Source organism: Patagioenas fasciata, chromosome 12 (assembly GCF_037038585.1).
Source record: "Patagioenas fasciata isolate bPatFas1 chromosome 12, bPatFas1.hap1, whole genome shotgun sequence".
In the NCBI taxonomy this organism is placed as follows: Eukaryota; Metazoa; Chordata; class Aves; order Columbiformes; family Columbidae; genus Patagioenas; species Patagioenas fasciata.
This window is the reverse complement of record NC_092531.1, coordinates 22,900,635-22,926,304: the sequence shown is the minus strand read 5'-3', so window position 1 is coordinate 22,926,304 and position 25,670 is coordinate 22,900,635. Positions and strand designations below refer to the sequence as shown.

Below are 25,670 nucleotides of genomic sequence, written 5' to 3'. Positions count from 1 at the left end.
TTTCCCAGATTTGGAAATGGAATTGTGTAGCGGGAAGCAGTGAGGCAAAGGTTCCCTTCTCTACTTGACATGGTATCTAGGGTCTTTTTCTGAAGTTACTTTTCTTTTTACTTGTCTTCCTCACTGTCCAGTTTTCTCTTCCATCCTTTTTAAAGGTTGTTGGAAGGGAAATGAGAGAACTAAAGGTGAAAGAATTAAGCTTGGAGCTGTAACCTCCTGCTCCTCTGTCTCTAATTTTCTTGCACTGTTCTATAAGGTGAAGCTATTACTGATCCATACTGAAGGGGATTTGCAGCAGTTTGGCAGCATAAATGCACCCAGCAAGATACTATTCCTCAGTTTGTTTCTTTTGTGCTTCAGGCTGCTTGAGGGTGCGTTGGTGAAGCTCCCAGGCCACCCGAATGCTAAGAACACATCTTGTGATGCTGTTAAATGTGAGATTGAGGGAGAAAACCTCCTCTTGCACACTCCTCTCAAGTCAGACCACTGGTTCCTAAGACATGTGATACAAGAACACATTTCATTCCAAGCACCGGGGACATTTGTAGCAATCAATAACTTCCTAGTTATTTTCACAGCACATCTGGATAAAAGTAGTAAAAACATAGCAACCTTTTATTAAAGTTCAGCATAAAATTTCTAGGCCCCTGTCAATTGCTTGTCAAGTTATACAGGCTTTATTTGTTCTGCTTTGCATGTGCAGTGGAGAAATGGGATTCAGAATCTGCATCTGTATATGAACCAGTGTGTCAAACCCGAGTTTCAAACCGCATTACAGTGGTTTATCATTGCCATGAAGCAATTGATCCAAGATGTCCTTTAAGGGTAATCAATCCTGCCTTTGGGACAAAGACAGACTAGATGACTTCTCCAGGTTGCACCCAGCCCACTTAGTTAAAGAAAAATGCCAGTTTTAGTGAGCTAAAGTTCAGTCAATGAACTGCAAAATAGATGACCTCCGATCACTAAGATAAGGAGGAGTGAGCCACTTCCATTCATTGATCCCATTCATGGGCTGTTGCATCAACTGCTTGCAAACCACTCAGTGATGGGGTTGCACTTACTGCTTGGCTCACCCAGTGCCGTGAACAAAGAAATAAAACCATGAAAGACAGGAAAAGGAGGAATGGGATACATTTAATAACTGTTGCTATGCTTAGTGTTGCTAATAGCATCATAAAGACCATCTCTCATGTTTCTTTCCTCCTGAAGCAGCTGTGGATGCTGGGCTTACCTCCCCAGCAGGTACAATCAGCAGTGAAATCGTTGTTCTTCTGTCTCTCCCTCTCTTTACTCAGAAGTTATCCATATAGATTTCTGTGGAGGTGCGGTGGGGACAATACCCCCTACTTGTAATTGGGGAAACCTTTCTCTTCCTCTTTAAAGTCAGAATCATGACACAGATTGGATGTATGGTCTGTGATATTTACAAATGTGAACCAGGCAGCTCTAAGCAAAACTGCTGCACGTTTTAAGGTCTCCGTGTGATGGGGTGATGGCATCATGATCACCCTCTTTTTTCTTTTAGACACCTTATCTCTTCATCCTACACAAACAAGCGCTTTCATGCTTAATTTCCCGTTTGCACGTTGACCCTGTCAAAATGTAGGCCTTTAATTTCTCTGATACTGTGGCTCAAGGTAAGTGGTATCTTAGTGTTCGGTGAACCCATGGAAACAAAGAGGACAGTTCAGAGTGAGCTGTGACACATTCAGCACAGCTGCCACAACCCAGGTCCCAGCATCGAAATGGCTTTTCAAGAGTCTCACCATAGCTTTTCAATTTAAGTATCAACCTCTTGGAGCAGAAATAGTATTTTCCTTTGAATGGTCCCTAACACATGGGGATCATTTACTCCTAATGACTTGCACACATTAACAGGGCTAAATTCACAGAAACCTCATTTTAATGTTGTGAATTATTTAGCTGCTTTGATTAACCACAGATAACAAATCTGTGTTTTTGTTCTAATTCATTGTTATCCTTACTAATATGCTGTCGCTATGAACATCATCTGGCTCATTTTAAAGCTCTTTTTAAACTTGGTGTTACATCATGCCTTTCATTCTTTTTGTTTATCAGGTTTGACTATGATGCAATTTAAATGTGTCTGGTTGCCACATGTTGGAATTCAATATAAGAATCTAAATGTTCACTCACTTCAGCTGTGAGGGGGGCTTGGATTAATTATCTTAACAAGCTTCCAGTTTGTGATTATTAAGGTATAATTTTGCTACCATATGTATACAACATGGTAGGGAAGACAGAGTGGATGCAGGTACAGGCAGTAACTCCCTGTGGGGACAACAAGCAAAAAGCCAAACCAGCACCGAATGGCTTGCTGGTTTCATCCCGTACCATCCATAGTCACAGTCCTTCTTGCACGACCTATTTTTGTGGTGGTTTTTCCGTCTGTGCCGTCCAGGTTTGAGTGGTCTGGAGATTAATGACAAGTCACGTTTGGATGTGACAGTGCAGTGCGGCAGTTCAGCTCCCCAACTGGAGAAGTTAAGGAGGGGTGCGTAGTGTTGGCAGTTAACACAAAACCTCTTAGCAGGAAAAGGGAGTGCAAGTTCTTTAGCTTAAATCTCTGCAACAGGAAAAGATGTGTGAGTATTTAATAGACAGGAAAAGGCTGGAATCATGTCACCAGTGCTGTGATGTTGAACAGTGCGTGTTGCAGCCTGTGCTGCCCCCGGTACCTTTGTCTCCTTGGATTATACAGTAGCAGCAGCTGCCTGACTCTAATGAAGACTTTGATCCTCCAGCCTGGAGTGAAACCGGTTGTACTGGCTGTGACCATTATTTAAGAATCTTTCCAGGCTGCCAGACATTTCACTTCAGTTCTTTGGAGCTTAAAATGAACCGAATGTGATCCATCTCCTATCAGGTACCTCACTGTCAGGAATTAATTGGCTTGCAATAATACATTAGCCCCATCGGAACTTTGTCAGTTTTGCAGAGCGCTGCCTTCTGCTGCCGATGGTTCCAGTGAGCTGGTACCACTTCTGCAAAGACTGAAAATAGCTATTTTTGAACACAATCAGTCCATTTTTTGCTGGGAAACTGTGGCTTGTCTTTTTCTGCTCGGACTATTTCAGCAAAAGATGGCCAGAATTGAGCTTTCACCTGTGTCATTGTATTAGACCAGCTGTAATTTAGTTTGTTCTTGTAAAACTTCGTCACTACCACAGGCAGGGGAGTAGTCCGGTGGTGTTACAGCAATGTTCTGGGAGCTCTCTTCTGTTATTATAAAGGATAAAACATACCTACAAAATAAAAAAGTAATTCCAACTGCCTGGTTTGAACACCAAGTATCACCCGATTGTATTACCGTCAATTAAAAAGATGCTTTCCCTCATTCTCATTTACTCATCACCAAATTAGTTGTCAGTTGGTTTCCTTAGGAGACTTCTGGTTCCTGAACAGTTACTTTTCAATAGGTTCCTCCACATGACCATGATTAGCAGATGAAAATGCGTTTTGGCATGCATTTTGAACACCTTAACTATCAATATTACATTACCAATTGTGTGCAGATTTACCCAGACCAGAGTTATTCTTCAAGGTGATGGCACGATTAGCGCGTGTGATAGCTGGGAGGGGGTCAAGACTGGAATATTTGAGAATTCTTGCAACGCTGCAAATAAGACAACCTGAATAACTTAGCATTTCAGAAGTTTGACTGCTTTAATGTACGTTCTAGAGTGTTCTAGAGTTCGTTATCGTGCTAGAATGTGTTTTACAACTGTTTATGTGGCAGCAGCATGAAGTCTTTTCTCCTATTCTTCCCTTATATTTCAAATTACCGCACTTTTACTTGGATATGCTGTGTATGTTTTTAAAAATCTGTTATGGCTGAACTTCAGTTGAACCTCTGGCTGGTCCTTGGCCACAGAGGTAAGCTTTACAATTGGAACGTTAGATTACATTTTATTAGAATAAGTTGTTAATAAATATGAATATTACATATGTATCCATACCACAAATCCAAGCCAATTACCACCTCTCCATGAGCATATATTGTAAAAAGGTGACTGCATTTGCAAGGTTCACTTCTTTTTCTAATGGTGATTCAGCTTTGTGCTTTATATCTGCTTATTTTGCACCACTATGTTTGCATACGGTACCATTGGTATTTTAAAAAAGTTATTTGGAATGAAGATCTTTATAGCAGGGCAAACAGCGTAAGTCACAAGAGCAGCCAGATGCTGGATTGGAAAACTGTTTTCAGGCATGAAATAGTTTGACAGCCACTCTGGTTCCTAGCATAGCCTGCACATTAGTTCAGCTGAAGGATGCGTGCACCAAAGGGGTGCACAGGTGAAGGTGGGGAGCAGCGACTGCTGCAGCCAGGTGAGGGTGGAAGCCGTAGGGCAGGAGCAGCTGGACGCTCCCGTGAGCACACGTGGAGCGCGTTGGTGGCTCTGGCCCTGCTCTCAGGTGGGTTTACACCCGGTAGTGGGGCGGTTTGTTCAGGTGATTTCTTGTCGCTGCCTGTCGACCCTTATACCTCTTCAACCCCTACCCTTCCCATTCTCTGGCCTCCAGAGACCACACTGGTTTGACAACTGTGATTACTCAAGGTGTGTGAGACAAACGTCCTTTTGAAAGGGAAGGCAGCTAGGAATGAAAACGGAGTAGCCAGCTGAAGGGAGAAAGAACTATGTTTAAACTAATTATTACTAGTATTGTTTTAAATATAAGGACCAATGGATGAAAGCAATGGAAAAACTGTTGGGGGAGCAGAATTGATGGCAGCAGGGCTACATTGTTTGACCATTGTTGTATGCACAGTGGCTGGTGGGATGCTCTGAAGCTCTATTAATACGTTTTTTCTGTCACTGGGCAGGTTCTGCAATGCACATGGATCAGCCTTGCTGCCAAGCTCTCTATGACTTTGAGCCAGAAAACGAAGGCGAGCTTGGGTTTAAGGAAGGGGACATCATAACTCTGACCAATCAGATTGACGAGAATTGGTACGAGGGGATGTTAAACGGGGAGTCTGGCTTCTTCCCCATTAATTATGTTGAAGTGATGGTTCCCTTGCCTCAGTGATTATGTCATTCAAGCTGTGAACATGATTTCATGACTGAAATGGATTCACAAATGTTCTGTCAGTGTGGCATTCTGTGAAAGCCTTGCTTTTTGACTGACTTACTGACTTTTGTATGCGTCTTTTTAAAATGTATTTATTTTATATTCCAAAAAAAATTACCTTCCCCGACACCATCAACCTGCAAAAAAACCCATGCCCAGTTTTTTTGCTTTGTGCCTTGAAGATCACTGTATGAGATGTTTACTGGTAGCTCGCTGTTGCTCCAAAATGCATTTCCTTGCTATTATTGTATGTGAATTTTTTTTATCTTTGGCTGCAATGATTTTACTCTTGGAAACCATTTTTAAAAATACTGTAAGTGAAGCTAACTGTAACCAGTTCTAAGTTACTGATGTCATTGAGCTCCTTTCATGTATCGCACTGTAATTTATTGTGAGCAAGTTAATCTGTTTCACATTGTACGTTGACAAAAGGCAAAGTGGTTGTTGTCAATATTATGATGCTGTTGTACTAAGTACAAATTCTCAGCATTGAAAATTCCTATAATTTACTGACCAAACTGAATAAATATTTATGTGGGATAAGAACAGTGGTTGCTGCTTCTATTCCTGTAGTTCTGGCATTTGTTTTTTGAGCTGGAGCTCACTTTTGCAAAATATATCAGCTTTCAATGAAGAAAACAATGCTACGTTAAAAAATGCATTAGTAAAGCCCAAGTATTAGTTTTATAACACCCCAGCCACTACAATTTTAATAATCTCGCTCTCTCCCTGCTGATTGTGTAGCATTTATAATGCTTGTTACATTTTCTTCTAGCAGGAGGAGAAGAGAAAAATTCCTTTGAAGTACAAACAGATCTTTGCTGCACAGGCTTTGCATAGAGCGCCCTTGAGATAAAGAGGTAGCGATAGTGACTACTGCAAACACATGAAGAGTCAATACACTTCCACTTCTTGTATTTATTTGAAAGGGATAGAGAAGAAGAAGAAAGAGAAGACAAGGTGGAGAAAAAGATGTGCAAAAAAGCCTCAAAATAAAGGAGAGACAGGTACAGGTATCTTAAGTACAATCAAAATGATAGAGTTAATTTGGTTTTGTGTTATACTTCTCCTTTGCTTAATAAATGCAGGTGTAGTAATGACCAAAAAATTCAGTATCCCTAGAGGAACATGTCATCTTTTGCCAGTTGCTCTCTCTACAAGAGAGAAAGTGGTGAGAAGGAAACTGTGAACTCTTTATAGGCAAACTGGCTTGAATCCAGCTTCAAAGTTCCAAGCTCTACTTGGTTCTGTAGTCCAGTAGAAACAGCATTTCCTAGAGAGAAAAAAGATTGATGTGCATCACAAGTGCAGTAACTTTTCCATCTAAGCAGCATAAATAACCCCTAACCATGGCTTTTGGTTTCTCTCCTCTCTGGCCCTGGCTTGCACAATGGCCACAAGAACAGTAAAGGATTATTCTTTGTAGCTTTGGCTACAGCTTGCTACTTAAGGTACATGATCTCAGCATTTGGACTTGCTCACATAAAGAAAATTCATCAGCCCTTGTCCAAATTCATGTGCATAGTCATTATTAGAGCAGCAATATGTAGCTATTTTTCTTCAAAAATTTTCCAATGTTCTGAATACAAAAAGTATGGGACAGCTTGCAAAGGTTTACATATTTAGGATTCAGAGCTGCTTTTGCTTCTTCTCCCCTTTATCAGAGGGGTCTCACCAGTCAGACCGTTCTGTAGCAGGCAGGAAAAAGGTGTTGTAATCTCTCTTCTACCTCACCAGAATTCCCTAGATCAAAGAATTCTATGTATGCACATACAAGCATTTATATATAAAGGTTTGAATTCTCAAAATCCATTGCAGTAGGCAGCTTACAACTTAGTATAGAGCTCCTGCTCAGCTGCAATAGATGTGTCATTGAACAGAAACAGCTATATAAAAGTTTTGAGGTAGAAGCAAATAAGAGAGCTGTGCTGTTATCCATCAGGATAAAGTATAGAGAGAAGGCACAGGAAATGAACAGTCTTTAAGGTTTGCCTACCAGGGAAGAGAATTGGCACAATAGGTTCCATTAGAGAGCAGAGAATCAGTTCTTGCATATGTGCCTTCCGCAGTTTGTATGCTAAGAACAGGTTCCATAAACTGTCTTGTAAATATGTGGATCTTATTTCTTAAGACAATGGATGGCAGTACCAGACAACATCATGTACCACAACTATTTCCTATCAAGACTTGCATAATAGTTCAAACCTTTCATGGTTGTTGCTTAATACCATCTTTGCCTTGTGCTATGAGAAAGTTTCATTTGAAATACTGAAGATTCCTCTTAAATCAGGTTCATAACAGTTCAAGCTTTATTTAGAAATATAAACAGAGCAGCACAGTGTATTTCTGAAGGTTGCTTCAGTCTGCAGGGAATCTTCCCTAAACTCACCACTTTTATTGCTTCAAAGTCTTTTGAGCCACTCAAGATCAATGAACAAACAACTTTATTATTTAACCTGCAAATGTTAAAGTCCAAGACTGCTTTTATATACATGAGAAATACCTTCAGTAGTTAAAAAATTTTAAGAAATCAAGATAAATAGAGCAAGGTTATAGCAGCATCTATTTCTATGTGGGCCATAAGGTACAACAATAATTCGTATTTGCTAAAATGCAAGTTTTAAACCAGCATCCGGTCTTGATATCTCAAAACTAGAATTAAATAACTTGAGTTTAAACTAGTACAAGGAAAGCCCACCTTAACAACTACAACCTAACACAGAACAGGTCTTAACTTCAAAAATGAATACTTTGGCAAGATAAGAGGCAGTCAAAACTAATCCAGCATTTGGAGAAACCTGCAGTCTCAGCTGCTCCTCTGCCTTCAGCTGCTCCCCTCCCCTCATGCTCTTATAGCATATTTCACATGGCTCATCAAGGTAAGCATTTGAGTAAAAAGAGGCTAAGAATAATTTAGTGCAGAGATTCCAGAGGCTGACTGCCTGGTTTCTAAGTGTTATAGGTCAGGCTTTACATAGACTAGAGAACTATTTAATTTGCAGTAAATCACATACTGGCCAATAGACAGGATTACCCCAGCTGCCCCATCAGACATCCACAAAGCAGTACCGTGGGCTGCACAGATTTAGTTCATAAGTATTCCAAGAGCAGATCTTTTTGATGCACCTTTTACTACAGCTGGTGCTTTCTAGCTTTGGTTTTTGTTCTACCCCTTAAAAAATTGACTCATGGGGAGCTTTCAAGCAGAGTGCTAATATTGCTGGTCACAGTACCTCTGTCGGAATGAGATGCTTTTTCACATTTACAGGATAGATCTACCCAAGTTCAGTTTGACATGGGTATGCTGTGATATACTCTATCTAGGAACATACCATACTGAAACTGGTGGATTTCCAGGTGCTAGAATACAGAAACAGTACATTTAACAACAGACAGTATTTTTTACAGCTTGCTTTTAATTTTAAAGTGTCTCACTGTATCAAGTGATCTAAGCCAGTTTTTTATATTTCAGCATCAGGATCTGAGCAGGAAACATCTCAGACACTGGGCACTCTTCAGGATAACGTTTTACTTCAGCCAAGTTCAGACTTGCTCAGGGTACAATCTCAGCTGTTATCTGGCCCATGTAGTTCCCCACTCAGGCTTCAGACAGAAATTACCTTTGGAGAAACACCAGATCAGAACACGGAGAAAGCTGAGGCAGCCTCCTGATCATTGTCAAGTATGCAGCATTCTTGTAGGGCATATGTTTAGAAGTTTTGTAAACTGTGTACCTTCCTTTGTTTCAGCAGGTCATGGAAACCAAATCCTTGTGTTAAAGCAAAAATAGCTTTACATGGAGCTTGTATTCTTCTGCTCTTTGTGTCAGTGAATCCAAGGACAGGGTCCAGTATGAGAAGGTAGGAAAATTAGAGACAATGTTTCTCACGAAGAGGTGAAATGGGAGATGTGAATTCCACATTTCAGGTATTGCAGAAGGTATCTAAACCACATGTAGTCTATGTCACCTGGGACTGAGAAGTCTTCTCAGGTGATCATCTCTCTGTCCACATTACATGATACAACAGCTGGTATCCTCATTTTGCTGCAGAAATAAAACATCAAGACATTAGGCTAATTAGCATGTGTACACACTTCATATTTATTACTGGTTATCTACTTCATCTTCATATAGGTGTGGGGCTTTTTTAATAGATAATAAAGCAAAGCAGGTTTTCAAGAGAGACAATACCATAACTATACAACACGGTTTTGGAGTGGGGGAAAGAAAACGAACTCGAGTCCATGCAATATGTGAGGCTATGGCTTCCATAACAAAAGGTTAGCAAACTCTACCAGCACTTCAGTTCTGAAGCATCAAAACTAAACTGGCATGCAGATTCATGCTACCCTGGTTAGGATGGTAAAAGCAGAAGCCAAATCCATGGAAACCCTGCCTTTCTTTAAGCACAGCATGCTTGCTTTGCATTTTGCTGCATGCAAGAAGTTCACTGTTTTTTACCAAGCTGCCTTTTCAGTACCATCAATGCAGCAGAAGCAGATAGGTACTAAGGACAAAGGTTTGACAGGAATTCAGCAGACAGGAATGACATGAACATTTGAGTGGGAGTACTAGGATCAGTGCTTACCATAAGTGGTACACAACTGTACTGTAAAGTTGCTGATAAAACAGATTGGAGGTGTAAGGAAAACAGTTACTTTTGCTTTCAGTCATTGATTGCCAAAAAAGCCACATGATTACCTAATTCAAAAAAAGGAGCCTTAAAGACCAAACAAAAACCACCACAAAACCAACAACAAAAAACCCCACAAAAATAAAACAAAAAACCAAAACCACAAACCAACCTCAAGGAGAGACCCTACTCTGAACACAAAGAGAAGCTTGTATCAGTGAGTCTCTCCACAAACCTAAAGTTTCACTGCTATTGTTTGAACTGCTTTGGTGTACACTGTACCCACAGGCCAGAACAGCTTTATAAAACCTTTCTCAATAGCCTATTTAACAGGGTCTCACCCTCCTTCAGTGAGAGACTGAAAGTATTACAAGAATGTGCATGTAAGTCAAGAGACTATGACAGACATCCTTGACATCCCCTAAGCCACATGGTATTATAGTAACAGATATGTACCCAGATTTTCTGTTTGAAAGAACCAAGCAGCAGGCAGGAACTGCCTGTTCTTAGGTACATTTTATTCAGAAAGACATACTAAGACACTCCTGTGTTTTCAGACAGGTATATTATAAAACACCTAGGAAATGGTGGTGGCTTTAAGACCTGGTGCTATTTCAAGTGAAGAAACAAACCAACTCAAGAGTCAAGTACAGCCCATAATTGTTCAGTTATGACCAATTTAAAGCCCTTGTATGAGTTCTGTTCTAGACTATTTCAGCAATTAAAGATACCTGACTACTAGTATATCAAAGTACACGAAGAACATCTGATATGCAGAAGTTCAAACTTATAATACGGTCAGTCAGAAGCCATTTGGAGGGCTAGAGAGTCTTTCACAAGGCATCACAGCATGCAAGTTGTAGCCAAAGGGTTATAAGTATGTTGAAGGCAAACAACCTCTGTTCTGTTTGACTACATTAATACCATTAGCATGACCTGCATCTGTGCAAGTTCCACTTTGGAAAGTACTGAAGGGAGTATTTATGACTGAAGCAAGGCTAAGATTCTTATTTTGCACAGCAAAATAAAGTAGCTCCTAGAAATGGGCTGGAACAGAAGTGCCTCAAAGTCATGCTTGAATTTAAGAGGGACTTAGGTAATCAATATACTAACAACTTCGATTTCAGGCTTTTAACACTTTTGAATGGCAATACAAGGTTTCTTCAGTGTGAATTTAAGTTATCTTAAGAGCAAGTCAGGGACACTGAAGTGTCAAATAAGTCACTTCATTCCACAGAAATAAGGTATTTCTAGTTAGTGTTTGCATTCTGTTCTTGCTGTAAAAGCTTTAAGCTTATTCACAGACAGATGCTTAGATGGAACAGACATTAAAGCTAGTATTGTTCAGTGTGTCAGCAATAAGAGACCAAACAGTTAATGCTGCCATTTGATCATATTCAGCCAGACAGTAAGCAAAACATCAATTCAATTTCTGGTGCAAAGCCATGCAAGCTACCGCCTCCATGGGACAAGAGACTGCAGCACTATTAGTGAAGCCAGTTTTCTATCTAACAAGCATGATTCTCACCATCTCACCTGCTTAGGATGCTCACAGGAACCACTATCATGAAACCAAACAACATTTCTTTTTTCTTCTTCTTTTGGTCTGACATCAAGAAAAATGTTGAGAGTTGTAGGATATTGATAGTACTTGGGCAAGTATTTTCATACAGTAATGAAAAGAAATGGCCATTGAATGATTCTGTTGATAGTGTGTATTTAAACTTCAGGCAGCTTACCTGAGATGGAAAGCCCATTTCACTTTCACTTATTTCTTCATAATCATCATCTTGCTCACTGCTTTCTTCTCCCCTGGGTACATATATTATCCTCCTCTCTGCAAGTTCCTACAATACAATTGAATTGCCACCAAGAACCCTCAAGAATTAAGCACATCAAACAAGTTCAGTATTAGTACAGTAGAAGCTACTTATTATCTCACTTACCTCACCATCATCTGTGATGAGTTTAACACCAATATCATTCCCGGTTCCCCAAGACTTCTGAGACTTCCAGACCAGATCGCTAGGACCTGGGCTTACACCAGCAGCTGCACCCCAGATCTGCAACAGATTTAGAATGAGCTTCTGAACAACCTTATTTGTAGTTGGATTAAGACTCAGTTTAACATATACATCTCCTAAGTTCTCCAATACCAAATACGTCCAACAACAGAAACTGAACTAGTGTGACCCCCGGCAGGTTAGTTCTTGTCAGGACTATCAACAGTGGTAGTAATGTGTTTTTTAACTGAAGACTACAAAACCATTAGTGCAGAAAAGGCTGTGAACAGCTGCTACCTGATACAGAGGTAGCCTTGCTGGGGCAAGCACATCACAGATCCAAGCTGCAGTTACAGATGTACTCAGGCAGCAATGTGTGTATACAAGATAGCCTCCAGCCTGGGGTCACTCACTGATCTCTTGAGCAAGCTTATACAGAGTTTGGAGTGCAGAGTGTAGAATTAGGCTCTTTGATCATTAAGTGTACTCAGTATCATTTTAGAGCTAATATTTAGCTTTGTACCCATAAATCATGAGCTCAGCATTGCTGAACTGTAGTGCACTACAGCTTTTAGAAACAGCAAAAGTCTTTGCACAACCTGTATCGAATCAAAGGAACATGGGGAACCCTGAGAATAAACTAGAATATACTGATTCTGTTCATAATAACAGCACATCCCAGTCTGGAATGTTCTAAGTTCAACCCAAGGTCTACCTTTACAGAAAGGTTAATTGGCATTTCAGGTCAAGTTGTTGCAAGGATTTTTCCCCACCTCCCTCTCTACATAAAATGAGGATTTTAGTTCTTCAGGCACTTGTAGTTTCAATTTAGTTTTCCCTTACTCCATGAGTCCCTGCTGCCATCTAACATAACAAGAGAGCTTTGAATAACTTTGACAAGACCACTACCTACTGTAACTACTTGGCCCGCCTGAAGAGTGAACTGTGAAGGAAATTTGTACGTTACATCTGACACACTTCCAAGATGTCTTCTTAACACCCATCCATGTAGCATTTGATCCTGTGGGACAAGAAATTTCTCTCAGCATTACAAGCCAACACCATATCATACAAGGTTCTTTCCAGACTCAAGGGTGAGTTTTAATCCCACTCCTGTAGTGTACAAGAATCCAATCAATTTTGAAGAAGCATTTGAGTTTCCAGTAAAGCCTCCCTATGATTTCTCCCAGTACTTCCTTAGGATTAAGCTTAGTCCCACCAGCTTGGGCACATCTATTCTTGCTTTCTGTTGAAGGGGAATCATGATGCTGTTTTCCAGGGAAATTCTAATAAGTGAGGTTGGTCACACCCATCTACCGACTTTGGCCATATATATCTACATAAAACACATACAGAGGCCTGTGAAGGTTTAGGGCATCTCAGGCCAAAGTGGCCAAGCTACCAGCCACAAGTTTTGGAGCTCCGAGGATTGGTTCTAATAATTCTGGATTTGCAGACTAAACTGGTCAAATAATTACCTAATTGGTCAGATAAACATTCTGCCTGGATTAAATACTGTCAGCTCTACTTAACCTTTTAGCTGTTTTAAGCATGTCTAAGTAACAAGCCATCATAGTCCAATTTACTAAGTACCTTACTTACTCCACAGAGAATAAGTAGTACTATAGGACAATGCTAGTCTGAATCGGATGAGAAACAACTGAAGGTGTTGGATTTCTGCATCCTAGAACCCAGTGAGCCTCCCCACAAGAGCACTTCCCAGACAGCCCTGTGAACAAAACACCTGTAGTACCAGAAGAACAAAGACAAAAGCCTCTCGTCTTCTCTTGGCTGCAGCCAGGTTAGCTAAGAGGTGCCACTTTGCATCCTGTTTGGCCGTACTCTTCCCCCATCCCTTCATCCTTCCCTATTGTCACCTCTCCCTAAGCTACAAGTGTGTTCACAAGCAGCCATGCTTCGCAGTGAAGGCCATGCAGATTTGAATGAACACAAGTACCTCGTCAGAGTTGTTTTTAAGCCTGACAAATTTCCCATCTGCATCAATTTCCTCAATGGATACATTTCCAGAAGATGAAGCATGCTGAACAGTCTTAAATCCAAAACTATGCCCTCTTTTTCTGGTTTCTTTCATTTTCCTTTTCTTCCCATGCAGGAACCGTCGCCCTTGAGCTGTTGCTTGAGTTGCAACGCTGTGCGAAGATGGGCTGGGTGACAGCTTTAGCCTATACGGGAATCAGATAATATTCACTTGAATATGATGTGCTTATTTCTTCTCCCTCCTATCTTCCCACTATAGTCAAGCCTAACAACTTCTTATATACAAGCTTTCCATGAAGTCTTGAATATAAGATTTTATTTTTACTGGCAAGAGCAGCTATGTAGCTTGCTAAGTTTGGAAGACAGCCCCATCCCTGGAGTTCAGAGCAAGCTTATATTGATAAGAGATTCCCTGGGCAACCAGTATTCATTTAAAGTCGCTACAGACACAGTCTTTAGTGGAAGTAGTTTAAGTTTTTGACCCTTAATGTGTACTGAGAGTTCATGCTGTTCTCACCAGGCAGTGTGTGGACAGTTGGGAGTTGGTACATCTTCCCAGTTTCATTCATTAAACTTGGGCTCTGTCTTTGATATCTCTAGGATGTAGCACAAAGCTTTGAGAAAGTTTGATTCTAGGGAGGGGTGTCTAACAGACCTTTGAAGTTTATCAGTTGAGTTTAAGAAGTTAATCTTACTACACCATGTGGTGAATGTGGCAAAAAACCCACAGTCTACAGAAGACTATGCTTCAAGAACTAAATTATGGTACTAATCACATACTTAATATTTATTTCTTGCCTCCTCCACATTCTGAAGAATACACAGTTAATTTGTGTAGAGATCTAGGATGAAGCAGATCCTCACATGTGGATCTTGACACAGCCTACCTTTGTTCCTCTCCTTCCAGCATCTTTCTGTAGGCACTTATTTCAAGATCTAGAGCCAGTTTCACATCTAAGAGATGCTCATATTCTTCCAACTGTGTTTGTGCCCGCTGCCGTGCTTCTGCCATTTCTTTCTCTTTCTCAGCCATACGCCTTTGATGGAGATCACGGTCATAATCCAGCATATCCTGTAGCTCCCGTACTCTGTTCTCCAAAGCAACATTCTGAAATTAAGGGGGAGAGAAAAATCAAACCATAACGGAGGATTAGAGAGGCCAGAATTTTGAATTGTGTATCTAAATTAAAATAATTTTAAGGATATACAAATAAAGATAGTACCTGGCTTTGATATTGATTAACTTGAGATGTCAGACTATCAAGTCTCATCCTTGTTTCCATCAGCTCCTGCTGAGCAGCATTGGCCATGTCACTTTTTCTTGCTGCAGACAGCTGGGCATTCTCCATCTACGGACAAGTCACTGTTAGTAATTAATTGCTTATGACCATGTATTTCAAATAAGGAAGGAAAACCAAGTGATTTCCAGCTGTTACATCTGGAAATAGTTATGTTTTACTTAAGTGTGCAGATACCAATGAAGTCCAGGTCAGAAAGTTTTTCATTGCTTTTCAAAGAGATTTACACAAGTTTGACATTCATGTCAGAAAAAGTCAGCAATAATCAGGTAGTGAAAATTGCTGGATTAGGATATTTCAGTTACAGATGCATGAAGACTTTGTATAGATATGAAGTAAATGGATTCTCGAGAAGAAAAATGGAGAATGTTTAGAAGGTGCTTGTCAAAGCAGGGGGTTACAGGATATTAGCTGTGCTCCTCAAACTATCGCACTTCCCCAAAAGTTCTGTTACTAAACAGTTCCTGCATCACTATAAGCAGCACTGAGCTATTTCTAGAGCAATTCAATCTTGAGATGTTCCAACAAAGGATAAAGTAGAGCCATGCTACTACATGAGGCATGCACAGAATTTGCAGGGGAAACGTGGACAGAAGCATCTAAAGGAATTCACTGAGCTGGCATTTAAGTCGGAATATAGAGAAAGCCAGAAGAACCAGGAAGAAATGAACACATGTACTTGTTGAGAAAAGCAGCAGATTATGTGATTCTGCACTGAGTATTAAAGATGGTTCAATATATCAATACTGTACACTGCAACCAACCCCTGACCCCAGGACCCCACCTGCCAGGAGTACAGGCCCAAAGCGTCACTTTGTCCTGCACATGTGGCTAACGCTGGGAAACAGGTGACACGCCATTTCTGGGAAACATACTCTCATGCTGCTTCCATAGCCACCCTCTCCCCCTTTTCCAGGACTACCAACTGGAAAGGGACATTTGCACTCATACAGTTCAAAGTCCTCTTGTAGGACTGTAAGAATACCTTAATTTACGCATTTTAGTAAAACTATAATCAGCAGATCAAGTTTTATTCAATAATACTGAATTGCTTAATAAAAATACAGCACACCTTAGTCCTGAATTTGTCAGACAAGCTCTCAGATTTGTCAGAAGTCTGACTTATTATCAACTTTATTACATTAGCCATTCCTAATCATTCCCCAAAGGACAATATTTATGCTTGAACCAGTTTTGTTGGGGATCAAGCATTTGTAGAAATCCTATTGTAAAAATCTGACACCGCTTCAAGATTCTGCAACAACTTACACCACAAAGCTCTGCACTGAATGCAAGGGCCCCACCACTCAGCCATTTATGCTAGCGTGACTTTAATAATATCAAGGGGCAGAGAACTTAAGCTTCGTTTTATTGGCATCTTTTACAGACTCACTTTTGCATTGAATGTTCGCTCCAGCTCCTCTTTGTATCCTTGAATTTGTTGTTCTTGTTGTTTTCTGAGGTCCTGCAGAGCATCTGAGAGCTTACTCTCAAACTCTCTCTGACTGCCAGATTCTATTTCTGCTATCCTGCTCTCATGGATTCTTTTTGCCTCCTTGAGCTCCTAGGAAAAGAAGAAATTTCTCAGAGAATAAGCCAGCCAATACATTTTGAATGAGAGTGGTCTTACTGTACCAGCTTCGTAAGTCATTCAGTACTGAAGCACATTTATCATTGAGTGCATGGTAATTAACCTTTAATCAGATCCTAGATATTCATCCATTCAGTCGGGTACTTCCACCCTGCTAGCTGTGATGGGTTGTTTTGCTTCCTCACTGCCAACTTTGCTTAAACTAATAAATGCAGTACTTTGTATTTAATTTTAAGACCAGTTCTTTGAACTAGATTGATTTCTCTGCTTTACTTGGAACACATGCATATACACTTCAGTTTCTTTAAGCACTGTTACTTTACCTATTCTTGTTTTATTCAAAAAGTAATAGTATTTGGTAAGAGAAACTAGCATTCTCTATCACTTAAACACGACACTTTGAGATTACTTCCAGTCAGAAGGAAGTTGGTACATTCACATTTTTTAGTTCTATGTACTGACTGCTCACACAAAGGTTACCAGACACCTTTGATAAGTGTTAAGGAAGTAGGGAACATCAGTTGCTTATTAAAGATGATTTAATTTCTCTGATTCTTTAAAGCTTCTAGCAAACATCTGGAAATATTTAGCTTTAACACATGCACTTTCAGTGTAGTAGTATATTGGGACTGTAGTTGCCTTCAGCAGTGCAGCCTGAAAAAATTCTCTCATATTCTAGATACTTATTGGCACCTCAGCAGTTAACATGAGGTGGGTACTTTCTTGAAGTCTTTCTAGTTAGACAGATTTTATTGGCTGGTGGACTGTCATAGGTCAACCTCTTCAAGGATAAAGCACATCTTAACTTGGCTTTTAAGTGCATCCAGGCATTTTGGGCACCTAAAAAAATCCTTATTAATAAGCTAAAACATACATCTTCATGAAGGCGCTTCTGGAACGTCATTTCTTCCTGCAGAGTTTTCATATGATTTTCCAGGTCTATCCTCCTCAACATTTCACCATGGAGATGCTTTGTGGCATCTTCCAGTGACAGCTTCAGCTAGAAAAGACACACATCAGGGTAACCAAAATTAAGGTCATTTTTCCAAACTAAGACAGTCAACTTACTACAGGTCATTCAACTCCATTCCCATAGCAATCAAAACACACTGCTTAAATGAAGTTGGTTACTCTGATTAAGTTCTTATTTCAGTGGGATCCAGCATATTAGCAACAGAAGGAACCCTATTTAATTGTGATGTAGACCAGATTTCCCACTCGGAATATAGAGAGCAGCTTTTAATCCCATCAGCTAAGTTTAACTCCTCAAACTTCTGAAGAATCAATCATACCATCCATGTACATTCCTCCCCTCCACAACACTAAAGCACTCCAAATTTCTACCTAACTTCCAATATCATTTGTCTGATGCTTAAGAAGAAGTCTTCCAAGTATAGCTTAACTATCTTGACAAACTACTATATACTTCCAGTGTTGGAGTGCGATGCTTTAATGATACAAGGGTTTGGAGTTTTTTCTCCAAGTTTTCATCCTAAAGATTTGAAATCAGCTTATTCAATTATCACACTAAAACATGAAGAGTACAAAAGCTATGCTCTTAGAAATGCATGCATAAAGTAGCAACTCAAGCAGAGTTCATTTCAGTAGCACGTGAGCCTACAAAAAACCAGTCAGAACTCATTCTGCCTAGGTTTAAGCATAGTGAGGCAGGGTCCATCAAACGCTCCCTTTGCTGACATGTTTCAGAATGCTACAGTGGCTATAACAGTACAGCACACTTCGACTTACTTTGTCCTTAGAAGAAACACTATATACTGTGGTGATAGAATAAAGGTACCTACAAAACATGGAAGTTTTAACAGACCAGCTATCAGTAGCATTTGCTCTTAGCAAGATTGCAGAAAACTTTTTGTCCACCTGTCATTGCCAGAGGTAAGTCCTTCCCTGGCTTTAAATCTCAATAACTAGTTGGGGAAAACAATCAGAAGCTTCAGGATGAAAAGCTGGGATTCCAGGAACAAGTCTTACAGAGACTACTTGATCCTTTAATTCATGAAGGTCATTCTCCAAACTTCGGTTCTCATTCAAAGCAGTTGCTAAATCAGCTTCCTTTGCGTTCAGCTGAGCATCAAGGTCTCTCATGCGAGCCTGTGCCACGCTTAAATCAGCTTCTTTCTTTGAATTCCTGCAAGTGAAAGTTTTACATTCGTAAGTTGCAGTTGGTGAGGGAGAAAGTTTGTTTTCAATGCATTTCCCTTCACAGGGTCTGTGGCAGAGCTGAGGGGAGGAGAAGTCAGTTGACACTGCAAGCACAGGGCCGGCACAAAGAAACCACAGACAAGTATCATTTGTTTAACCAGAAAGATTTCTGACCCAGTTTCCAGCTTGTTTTCTGTGAATCCTACACGGAAACCAGCTATTTTCCACGGCATGACCAGCCGGAGCAGGGAGGGACGGCACAGGCCGCCTCCACAGGGAGGGAGCAGCCACGCTCAGAGCCAAGCTCACCACACAGTGACCTGCCACCCCTGAACAAGCTGCTCATGCAGCCGCCACCCCTCAGCAGCACAGGCCGCCCTCAGCCCTCCGGCACAGCGGCTGTTGGCTGTTAACACACAGGGCGGCCGCGCCACCGGCCATGGAGGCCCCGTCACCCCGGGGAGGCCCCGCAGCGCCGCCTGGCGGGCAGGCTGTGCGCGCAGCTCGAGGCCGCGCTCCTGAGGCGGGCGATGGAGATGGCAGATCACAGAATGTCAGGGATCAGATGGGACCTGGAAAGCTCATCCAGTGCAATTCCCCCGCCGAAGCAGGAACACCCAGCTGAGGTTCCACAGGAAGGTGTCCAGGCGGGTTTGAATGTCTGCAGAGAAGGAGACTCCACAACCTCCCTGGGCAGCCTGGGCCAGGCTCTGACACCCTCACTGAGAAGAAGTTTCTTCTCACATTTCAGTGGAACCTCTTGTGTTCCAGTTTGAACCCATTTCCCCTTGTCCTACCATTGGTTGTCACCAAGAAGAGCCTGGCTCCATCCTCCTGACACTCATCCTTTATATATTTATAAACATTAATGAGGTCACCCCTCAGTCTCCTCCAAGCTCCAGAGCCCCAGCTCCCTCAGCCTTTCCTCACACGGAAGATGCTCCACTCCCTTCAGCATCTTTGTTGCCCTGCGCTGGACTCTCTCCAGCAGTTCCCTGTCCTTCTGGAACTGAGGGGCCACAACTGGACACAACATTCCAGGTGTGGTCTCACCAGGGCAAAGTAGAGATGGCAGCAAAGTGTCCCCTGCTCTGCAGCGCCACCAGAAAGCAGCTCTGGCTGCCAGGGGTGCCACTCCTCCTCCCCTGAGTCCTCAGGACATGCCTGCCCACAGTGCAGTTTTGTCCCCAGGAGGCCACTGGCCCAGCCCTGGCAAACCAGCCTTTGTCAGCCCCACAGCTCCTGCCACAGGGACACAAGCCACCACAACCACCCTTCCCACACAGCACCCTCAGGAAGGGCCATGCACTCTTCCCTTCTTCACACCACAGCAGAGCTACAGGGCAAGAGAAGCCTTGCCTTCAGAAGACTGCTATTTCCTGCACAAATCGCCAGTAAAGAGCCCTCAGGTACTCCCTCGATAGCCAACAGGTTTGTTGAAGCTGCCAGTTTCACTTGTCACCACAGCAGAGAAGTCCTGGGCCCACAGTGAGACCCTGTCAGAGAAAGGGCCGATAATCTCCCAGGCTGCTCTAACTTCTGAAATCCTTACAGTTGCCTGACCACTACTGACTTCCTGCTCAAAACTCCAGTTCGCAGTTGCAAAGAGCAAAATGTTCAACTTATTTTACCAAAATCTCTTCTGCCAAGTGTCTAAGTTGTGCTAATTCATACAATGAGTTTTCCAGTTGATAACTGAGCGGACCAGCTGGAGAGAATCCAAAGTCATTCTGCAGGCGTGATCAGCTCTAGAAAGCCCCAAACTGCAGGGAAATATTGGAAAAAAGTAAGGGTTGTTTAGTCTAGAGAAGAGAAAAGTGACAGGAGACATAACAGTCTTTACATACATGAAAGGCTGCTGCATAGAGGAAGGGAATCTATTTTCCATGTCTGTTGTGGAAAAGGCAGGAAATGCAGGCTTGAATTGCAGGGAGGAATATTTGGGTTAAATGTTGGGGAAACTGACAGTAGCTCAACACTGAAGCACACTGCTTGGGGGAATATTCTGGAATTCAAAAGAAAAGGGTTATGCAAACATCTGCTGGAAGAGACGCAGGTATGGTTGATTCCAACACAGGCCTGGGGCAAGCGGCTACATCAGGTTCTTGCTCAAGGCATTTTATAGCCCTGCTGTTTAGAAACATTTGTGTCCTCATACTGCATGAGCATGACACAAACCCAAATGTTTTACTTGAGAAAGTTACGTGTTCTTTACTAAGACTCTAGAAAAACAAAGAGACTCTCAGGGTAACCATGACAAACAAGGTGTTGTAGTACTTTTAGTACATACAGGTTTCTTTCTTTTCTAGGTATTAGCCACCTTCCTTTTGGGATCTCTGCTACTGCTGCCATTTATTGTGAGTATAAGTTACGATATTAAAAGGTACATCAGTAACTGCTGAATTTACTGTTTCTTCCTACAATAATAGAAGTTCCATTCTGCAATCAAAGTATGTACAAAACTGAAATTCCATTAGTATCTGTGTGTTAACAGTCCACTTTCCTGATGCAGGCCTCTGACAAATGGGTTCAGGTTTCTTGTATTCTTTCCTGACATATTTTCAGAGCACCCTGAAGTGAGTAGCTTTATCCTTGAAAACAGGAATTTAACAAGTCCGCTTTGACAAGAGTATTTACTGTGCTTTTAAACCAAGTCTGTTGTTCAGAACACCGCATTATTACACAGCAAGCAGTGAAAGTTACAGAGCTCTACAACATTCCATACAGCAACCATTCCAGAACTAAGCCTGGCTTACTGACTATCAAGTGCAAGCAATAACTCTGAAGCACTGCCAGTCACATTCCCTGTAAATCAGGGTGCCACATATGCTTCACCTGGAAAATGTAAATAATTTTACCAAAAGAATTCAGGGATGTTTGAAACAGATTCCAGTTGGTCAAAACTGGAGGACATTAAAAGCACTTGCAAAATTCATTCTTACAGATTGAGTTTGTTACACTGCATATTTCTGGTTCATTAGCAAAATGCACATCTATATGAACCAGTACAACAAGAAAATAGCCTTGTCTTTCTCTGCTGTGCTACTGTAGTTGCTTTGACCTTCCTCAGGCTCTGAATTTAAACAACTGATATGCTTATTCACAACTCCTCCTCCCCAAATGTCTTTGGCCTCTTTCCAGTTACCACTATTTAAGTAGTAAGAAAAATAAAAAGCTGAAATGCAAGCACAATTTACTGTTGCTGAAGCTTTAAGTCTCTTTACCAGTGATGAATGAGAGCCAATGGTTAATGCTGTTGGGAAATTATCTGGTGACATTCCATCCTATAAGAGTTCCAGGTTATTTAAAGGCTGTATATATAAAGGACACGATACCCTCAAAGTAGTTTGTTCCAAGCCATCCGAGACATTTGCAGTTAGACAGCCCAGATACAAACCACTCATTAATATTAGGACTTCAGTCTAGTCCTTTCAGAAAGCAGCATGTACTATGTATCATTTCCCATGGGCTGTAAATTTAACCACTTCTAAGACCCAGTTACTTTAAAAAAAAGAAAAAAAGTCAGCCCAGAGGACCACATACCTACCAAGCCTAAAGCTTTATAAACAAAGCCATGGAATTATACAAACATGAAGAGCAGCAGCAAAGTCTTAGAACTGGTATTACCCCTTTCCTCACTGTCCACTCAAGTGGCTGGTTAGATTTATGAAACAGATCTATGAGCCAAAACCCAGCATGAATGAGACAAGCCCAAGAACTTCTAAGCAGCTGAAAACAGAAGCTTAGAGTGAAAACACATTTTATTCTCAAGTAGAAAAGCTACTAAGTCCTACTGAGCCTCTGAGGTGGCAGCATTTGCTCCATATAAGTGTTAAAAGGAAAAGCTGGTGCCCAAATTGCTATGATACAAGTTCATCTGTAGATGTCCAAACCCAACAAGCTGGGATATGGGTACTTGTTCCCTCCCTATCACTTCCTACCATCTTCCCTTATTCAAGAGCATTTAATTGCACTCATATTGGGCTACCCCTTTGTTCCAGGCTTGGTGAGACCAGCCAACAAGATGATTCCAGGCTCAGGATACACAACTTGCAATAAATTCAGGCCTAAAACAGCAGGCAGTACATCCCAGCAGCATGTAAATCAAGACCTAAGAACCACTGGGACAGTTTCTGTGCAGTACCAGCCCAGACCAGGTAAGCCGTTCTGTTTACAGGACTGCCCTCTATGTCTTCCCTCTAGGCAATGTCTGAGCTAAAAAGCCCCACAAAGACATGAGCTAACTCCATATGGAGATTCCTTCCCCTACTCCCATAACTTTCTAGATGATTTCCAGCATAGCAGTTTCTCGAGTTTATAAACACGGGTGTGGTACCAAACCCAGTCAGCAATGTATTCATGCAACACTATCTCCATAAGGCCACCCAGCACCTCAAGCTCTGGGGAAAGCCCCTACATCTGTCATAGGGAGGTCTGAAATGGTTCAGCAACACCATAGAATCATAGATTCATAGAATGTCCCAAATTGGAAGGGACCCACAAGGATCATCAAGTTCAACTCCTGTCCCTTCATATGATAACCCCACAGTTCACATCATGTGTCCAAGGACATTGTCCAGTCTCTTCTTGAACACTGTCAGGCTTGGGGCCATGACACCTCCCTGGGGAGCCTGTTCCAGTGTCCAGCACGCTCTGGGTGAAGAGCCTTTTCCTAATGTCCAACCTAAAGCTCCCCTGGCACATCTTCCTGCCTTTCCCTTGGGTTCTGTCATTGGTCACTAAAGAGGAGAGTTCAGCACCTGCCCTTCCTCCTCCCCATGTGAGGAAGACATGAATGCAATGAGGTCTCTTCTCCAGCTCCACCACAGCTGAAGGCACACACAATGGTGTCCCCACAGCACATCTTCAGAACAGACATGAAGATTTCTCCTGTCCCAAGACACCTCAGCCTCACAGAGCCATGCCTTTGAGGAGTCACAGAATGTTAGGAATTGGAAGGGATCTCAAAAGATCATCTAGCCCAACTTCCCTGCTGGAGCAGGAACACCTAGATGAGGCTACACAGGAATGTGTCCAGGCAGGTGTGAGGCTACACAAGACAATGGCCAGTCCCCATCACCATGGCCCAGACACCCCACAATACTCACTCCTTCCCCAACACACACCCCCTCACCCTGCCAGACCGCAATGAGGTGCCAGCCCCGGGGCTGGCCTGCTCGGGGCCGGGGCACCGACCTGCTGTGCAGCTGCCGGTGCTCCTCACCAAGCTTGCCCAGCTCCACCTGCAGCGTGGCCCGCTGCATAGCGACCTCGTCCAACGCCCGGCGGGCATCAGCCAGCTCCGCCTCGTACTGGAGCCGCAGGCTGCCCAGCTCCCGGTCGCTGCCCGCCTCCCGCTCCGCCAGCCGCTGCTGCAGCGCCGAATTGTCGGTCTCCAGCGCCCGCACCCGCTCGATGTAGGCGGCCAGGCGGTCATTGAGCTGCTGCAGTTCCTCCTTCTCCTGCAGCCGGCTCAGCCGCGTCGGGCTCAGCGGCGAGGCTGCGGCGACACGGCCGAGGGAGCGGCTCCCGCTCGCCGGCGTGGAAGAGAGAACCGTGGCCATGGCAGCCTGCGCTCCAGGCCCGGGCCCCGCCGCTACCGGTACCGCCCCGCGCAAGACACCCAGGGCCCGCCGCCGCCCGCGTATAAATAACCGGCAGCTGCCGCCGCGGCCGGCCCGGGGTGGGCAGCTTAAAGGGCTCGGGCTGCTCCCCGGACCCGGCGGCTCCCTCCAGAAAATGAACTTTTAAAAAATTAATTATTATTATTTTTTTACATATGTCTTGATGCATCTCATCAGCCCAATGGCGCTGCCCCGAGAGGGCGGGGAAGGAGCTGTTACGAAAAGCTTACGGTCGCCCGGCGTTTGTACAAACAGGTGCAAGGGGTCGGGGTGAAAAAAAAAAATCCCAGATTTAGGAAGAATCAGAGATGCTCACGCTCCAGAATGCTGCCATGTCAGTGCTTTGCCTGTTGTCTCTGGGTTTTTTTCTCCCAGTTTGTTCAGCTGATGAAAGCTAGCCCCTGCTCTTTCTTTGGCAGTGGTTTCAGGTTTTAGGTTAGGCTGTGGTGGCTGTCAGCCATCCCAGTGCTGCAGTGTTTCTGTTGAAAGCTGATGTGTGAGCAGAAGGAGGAGTGGAGGGGGAAAGGGAACCTGCATCAAGACAAACGTGTGAAACAGTCTGCAAAGCCTTACGCTAATGTATTTTATAAAAATCATTGTTCAATAAGAAAGTTGCTTCAACGTAGTGACATGTACTATGATAGCTGTCAGTTTTCTCCAGTAGCTAATTAACTTACCCTTTTATTTTTCGCTTACATCTTGGATAGCAGCTGCTGTACAGATCTCATACAATATGAGCCTAAAAATCTCTGAACATTAATATAACTGTTAGTTATGGAGTTTGTTGCAGCAGTTACAAGAAACTTTACTTAAGAACTTAGCTTAGGGCAGTGTTATTTCCTACACAAAATAATAGCCTTGGCATCCTCTTAGACTTTTTAAAATACAAAGATAGATTTTATGAAGGTTGTAGGTGTAAATTCAAGCTTCACTTCATAGGTCAGCAGGCAAGTAACATAAGAGAACAACATAGTTGGCCCCAAGATTGCAGCTGGGGTTTCGAATTAGGTTATTTCTAACCCCTAGATGCAAACTTACAAAGTAGATGAGGACATAGAAGGAGCTGTGGATGCTCATTAAGGTTTTTTCCTGAACTTATTTACACATTTGCGTAAAAAACAAAACAAAATTTCAAAACTCTGAAACTATAGGCGGCATGATAAGGGCATCTGGCCAGACTGAGCTCCTCTGGTTCTAGTCCTAGTAACAGCACCAGGAAATTCTTTTCTGTATAGCTGTTCCAGTTTTTTATTTTGATATAA

The 25,670-nt window shown here is 42.4% G+C and overlaps 2 protein-coding genes across 13 annotated transcripts in view; one reads left to right on the top strand and one right to left on the bottom strand.

Moving 5' to 3' along the window:
- SH3GL3 (SH3 domain containing GRB2 like 3, endophilin A3) overlaps window positions 1-5,646 on the top strand; it is a 45,000-nt gene extending 39,354 nt beyond the window's left edge. For all 3 annotated transcript variants that reach the window (XM_065847771.2, XM_065847772.2, XM_071814064.1), the window contains one exon: window positions 4,853-5,646. In XM_065847771.2, the coding sequence (XP_065703843.1) occupies window positions 4,853-5,058 (206 nt within the window). In that variant the 3' untranslated portion in view covers window positions 5,059-5,646. The remainder of the gene's footprint in view (window positions 1-4,852) is intronic.
- A 352-nt stretch (window positions 5,647-5,998) lies between these two features.
- LOC136106975 (lamin-B3-like) lies at window positions 5,999-24,792 on the bottom strand. Of its 10 annotated transcripts, XR_011741123.1 has the most exons (13): window positions 23,981-24,414; window positions 18,614-18,770; window positions 17,499-17,624; window positions 16,427-16,597; window positions 14,959-15,084; window positions 14,623-14,843; window positions 13,695-13,920; window positions 12,651-12,758; window positions 11,681-11,797; window positions 11,474-11,581; window positions 11,271-11,340; window positions 9,690-9,721; window positions 5,999-9,145 (listed from the first exon to the last, which is right to left on the bottom strand). XR_011741123.1 is itself a non-coding variant. In XM_071814058.1 (12 exons), the coding sequence occupies exons 1-12, from the start codon at window positions 24,346-24,348 to the stop codon at window positions 9,138-9,140; spliced, it is 1,971 nt and encodes a 656-aa protein (XP_071670159.1). In that variant the 5' UTR covers window positions 24,349-24,416; the 3' UTR covers window positions 5,999-9,137. The 10 variants fall into 10 exon arrangements, 9 of the variants coding, with proteins under 9 accessions (XP_071670159.1, XP_071670161.1, XP_065703795.2 ...); XM_071814058.1 differs by having other exon boundaries at window positions 11,271-11,581; window positions 23,981-24,416; XM_071814060.1 differs by lacking the exon at window positions 11,271-11,340 and having other exon boundaries at window positions 9,690-9,802; window positions 23,981-24,415.
- Window positions 24,793-25,670: the final 878 nt, after the last annotated feature.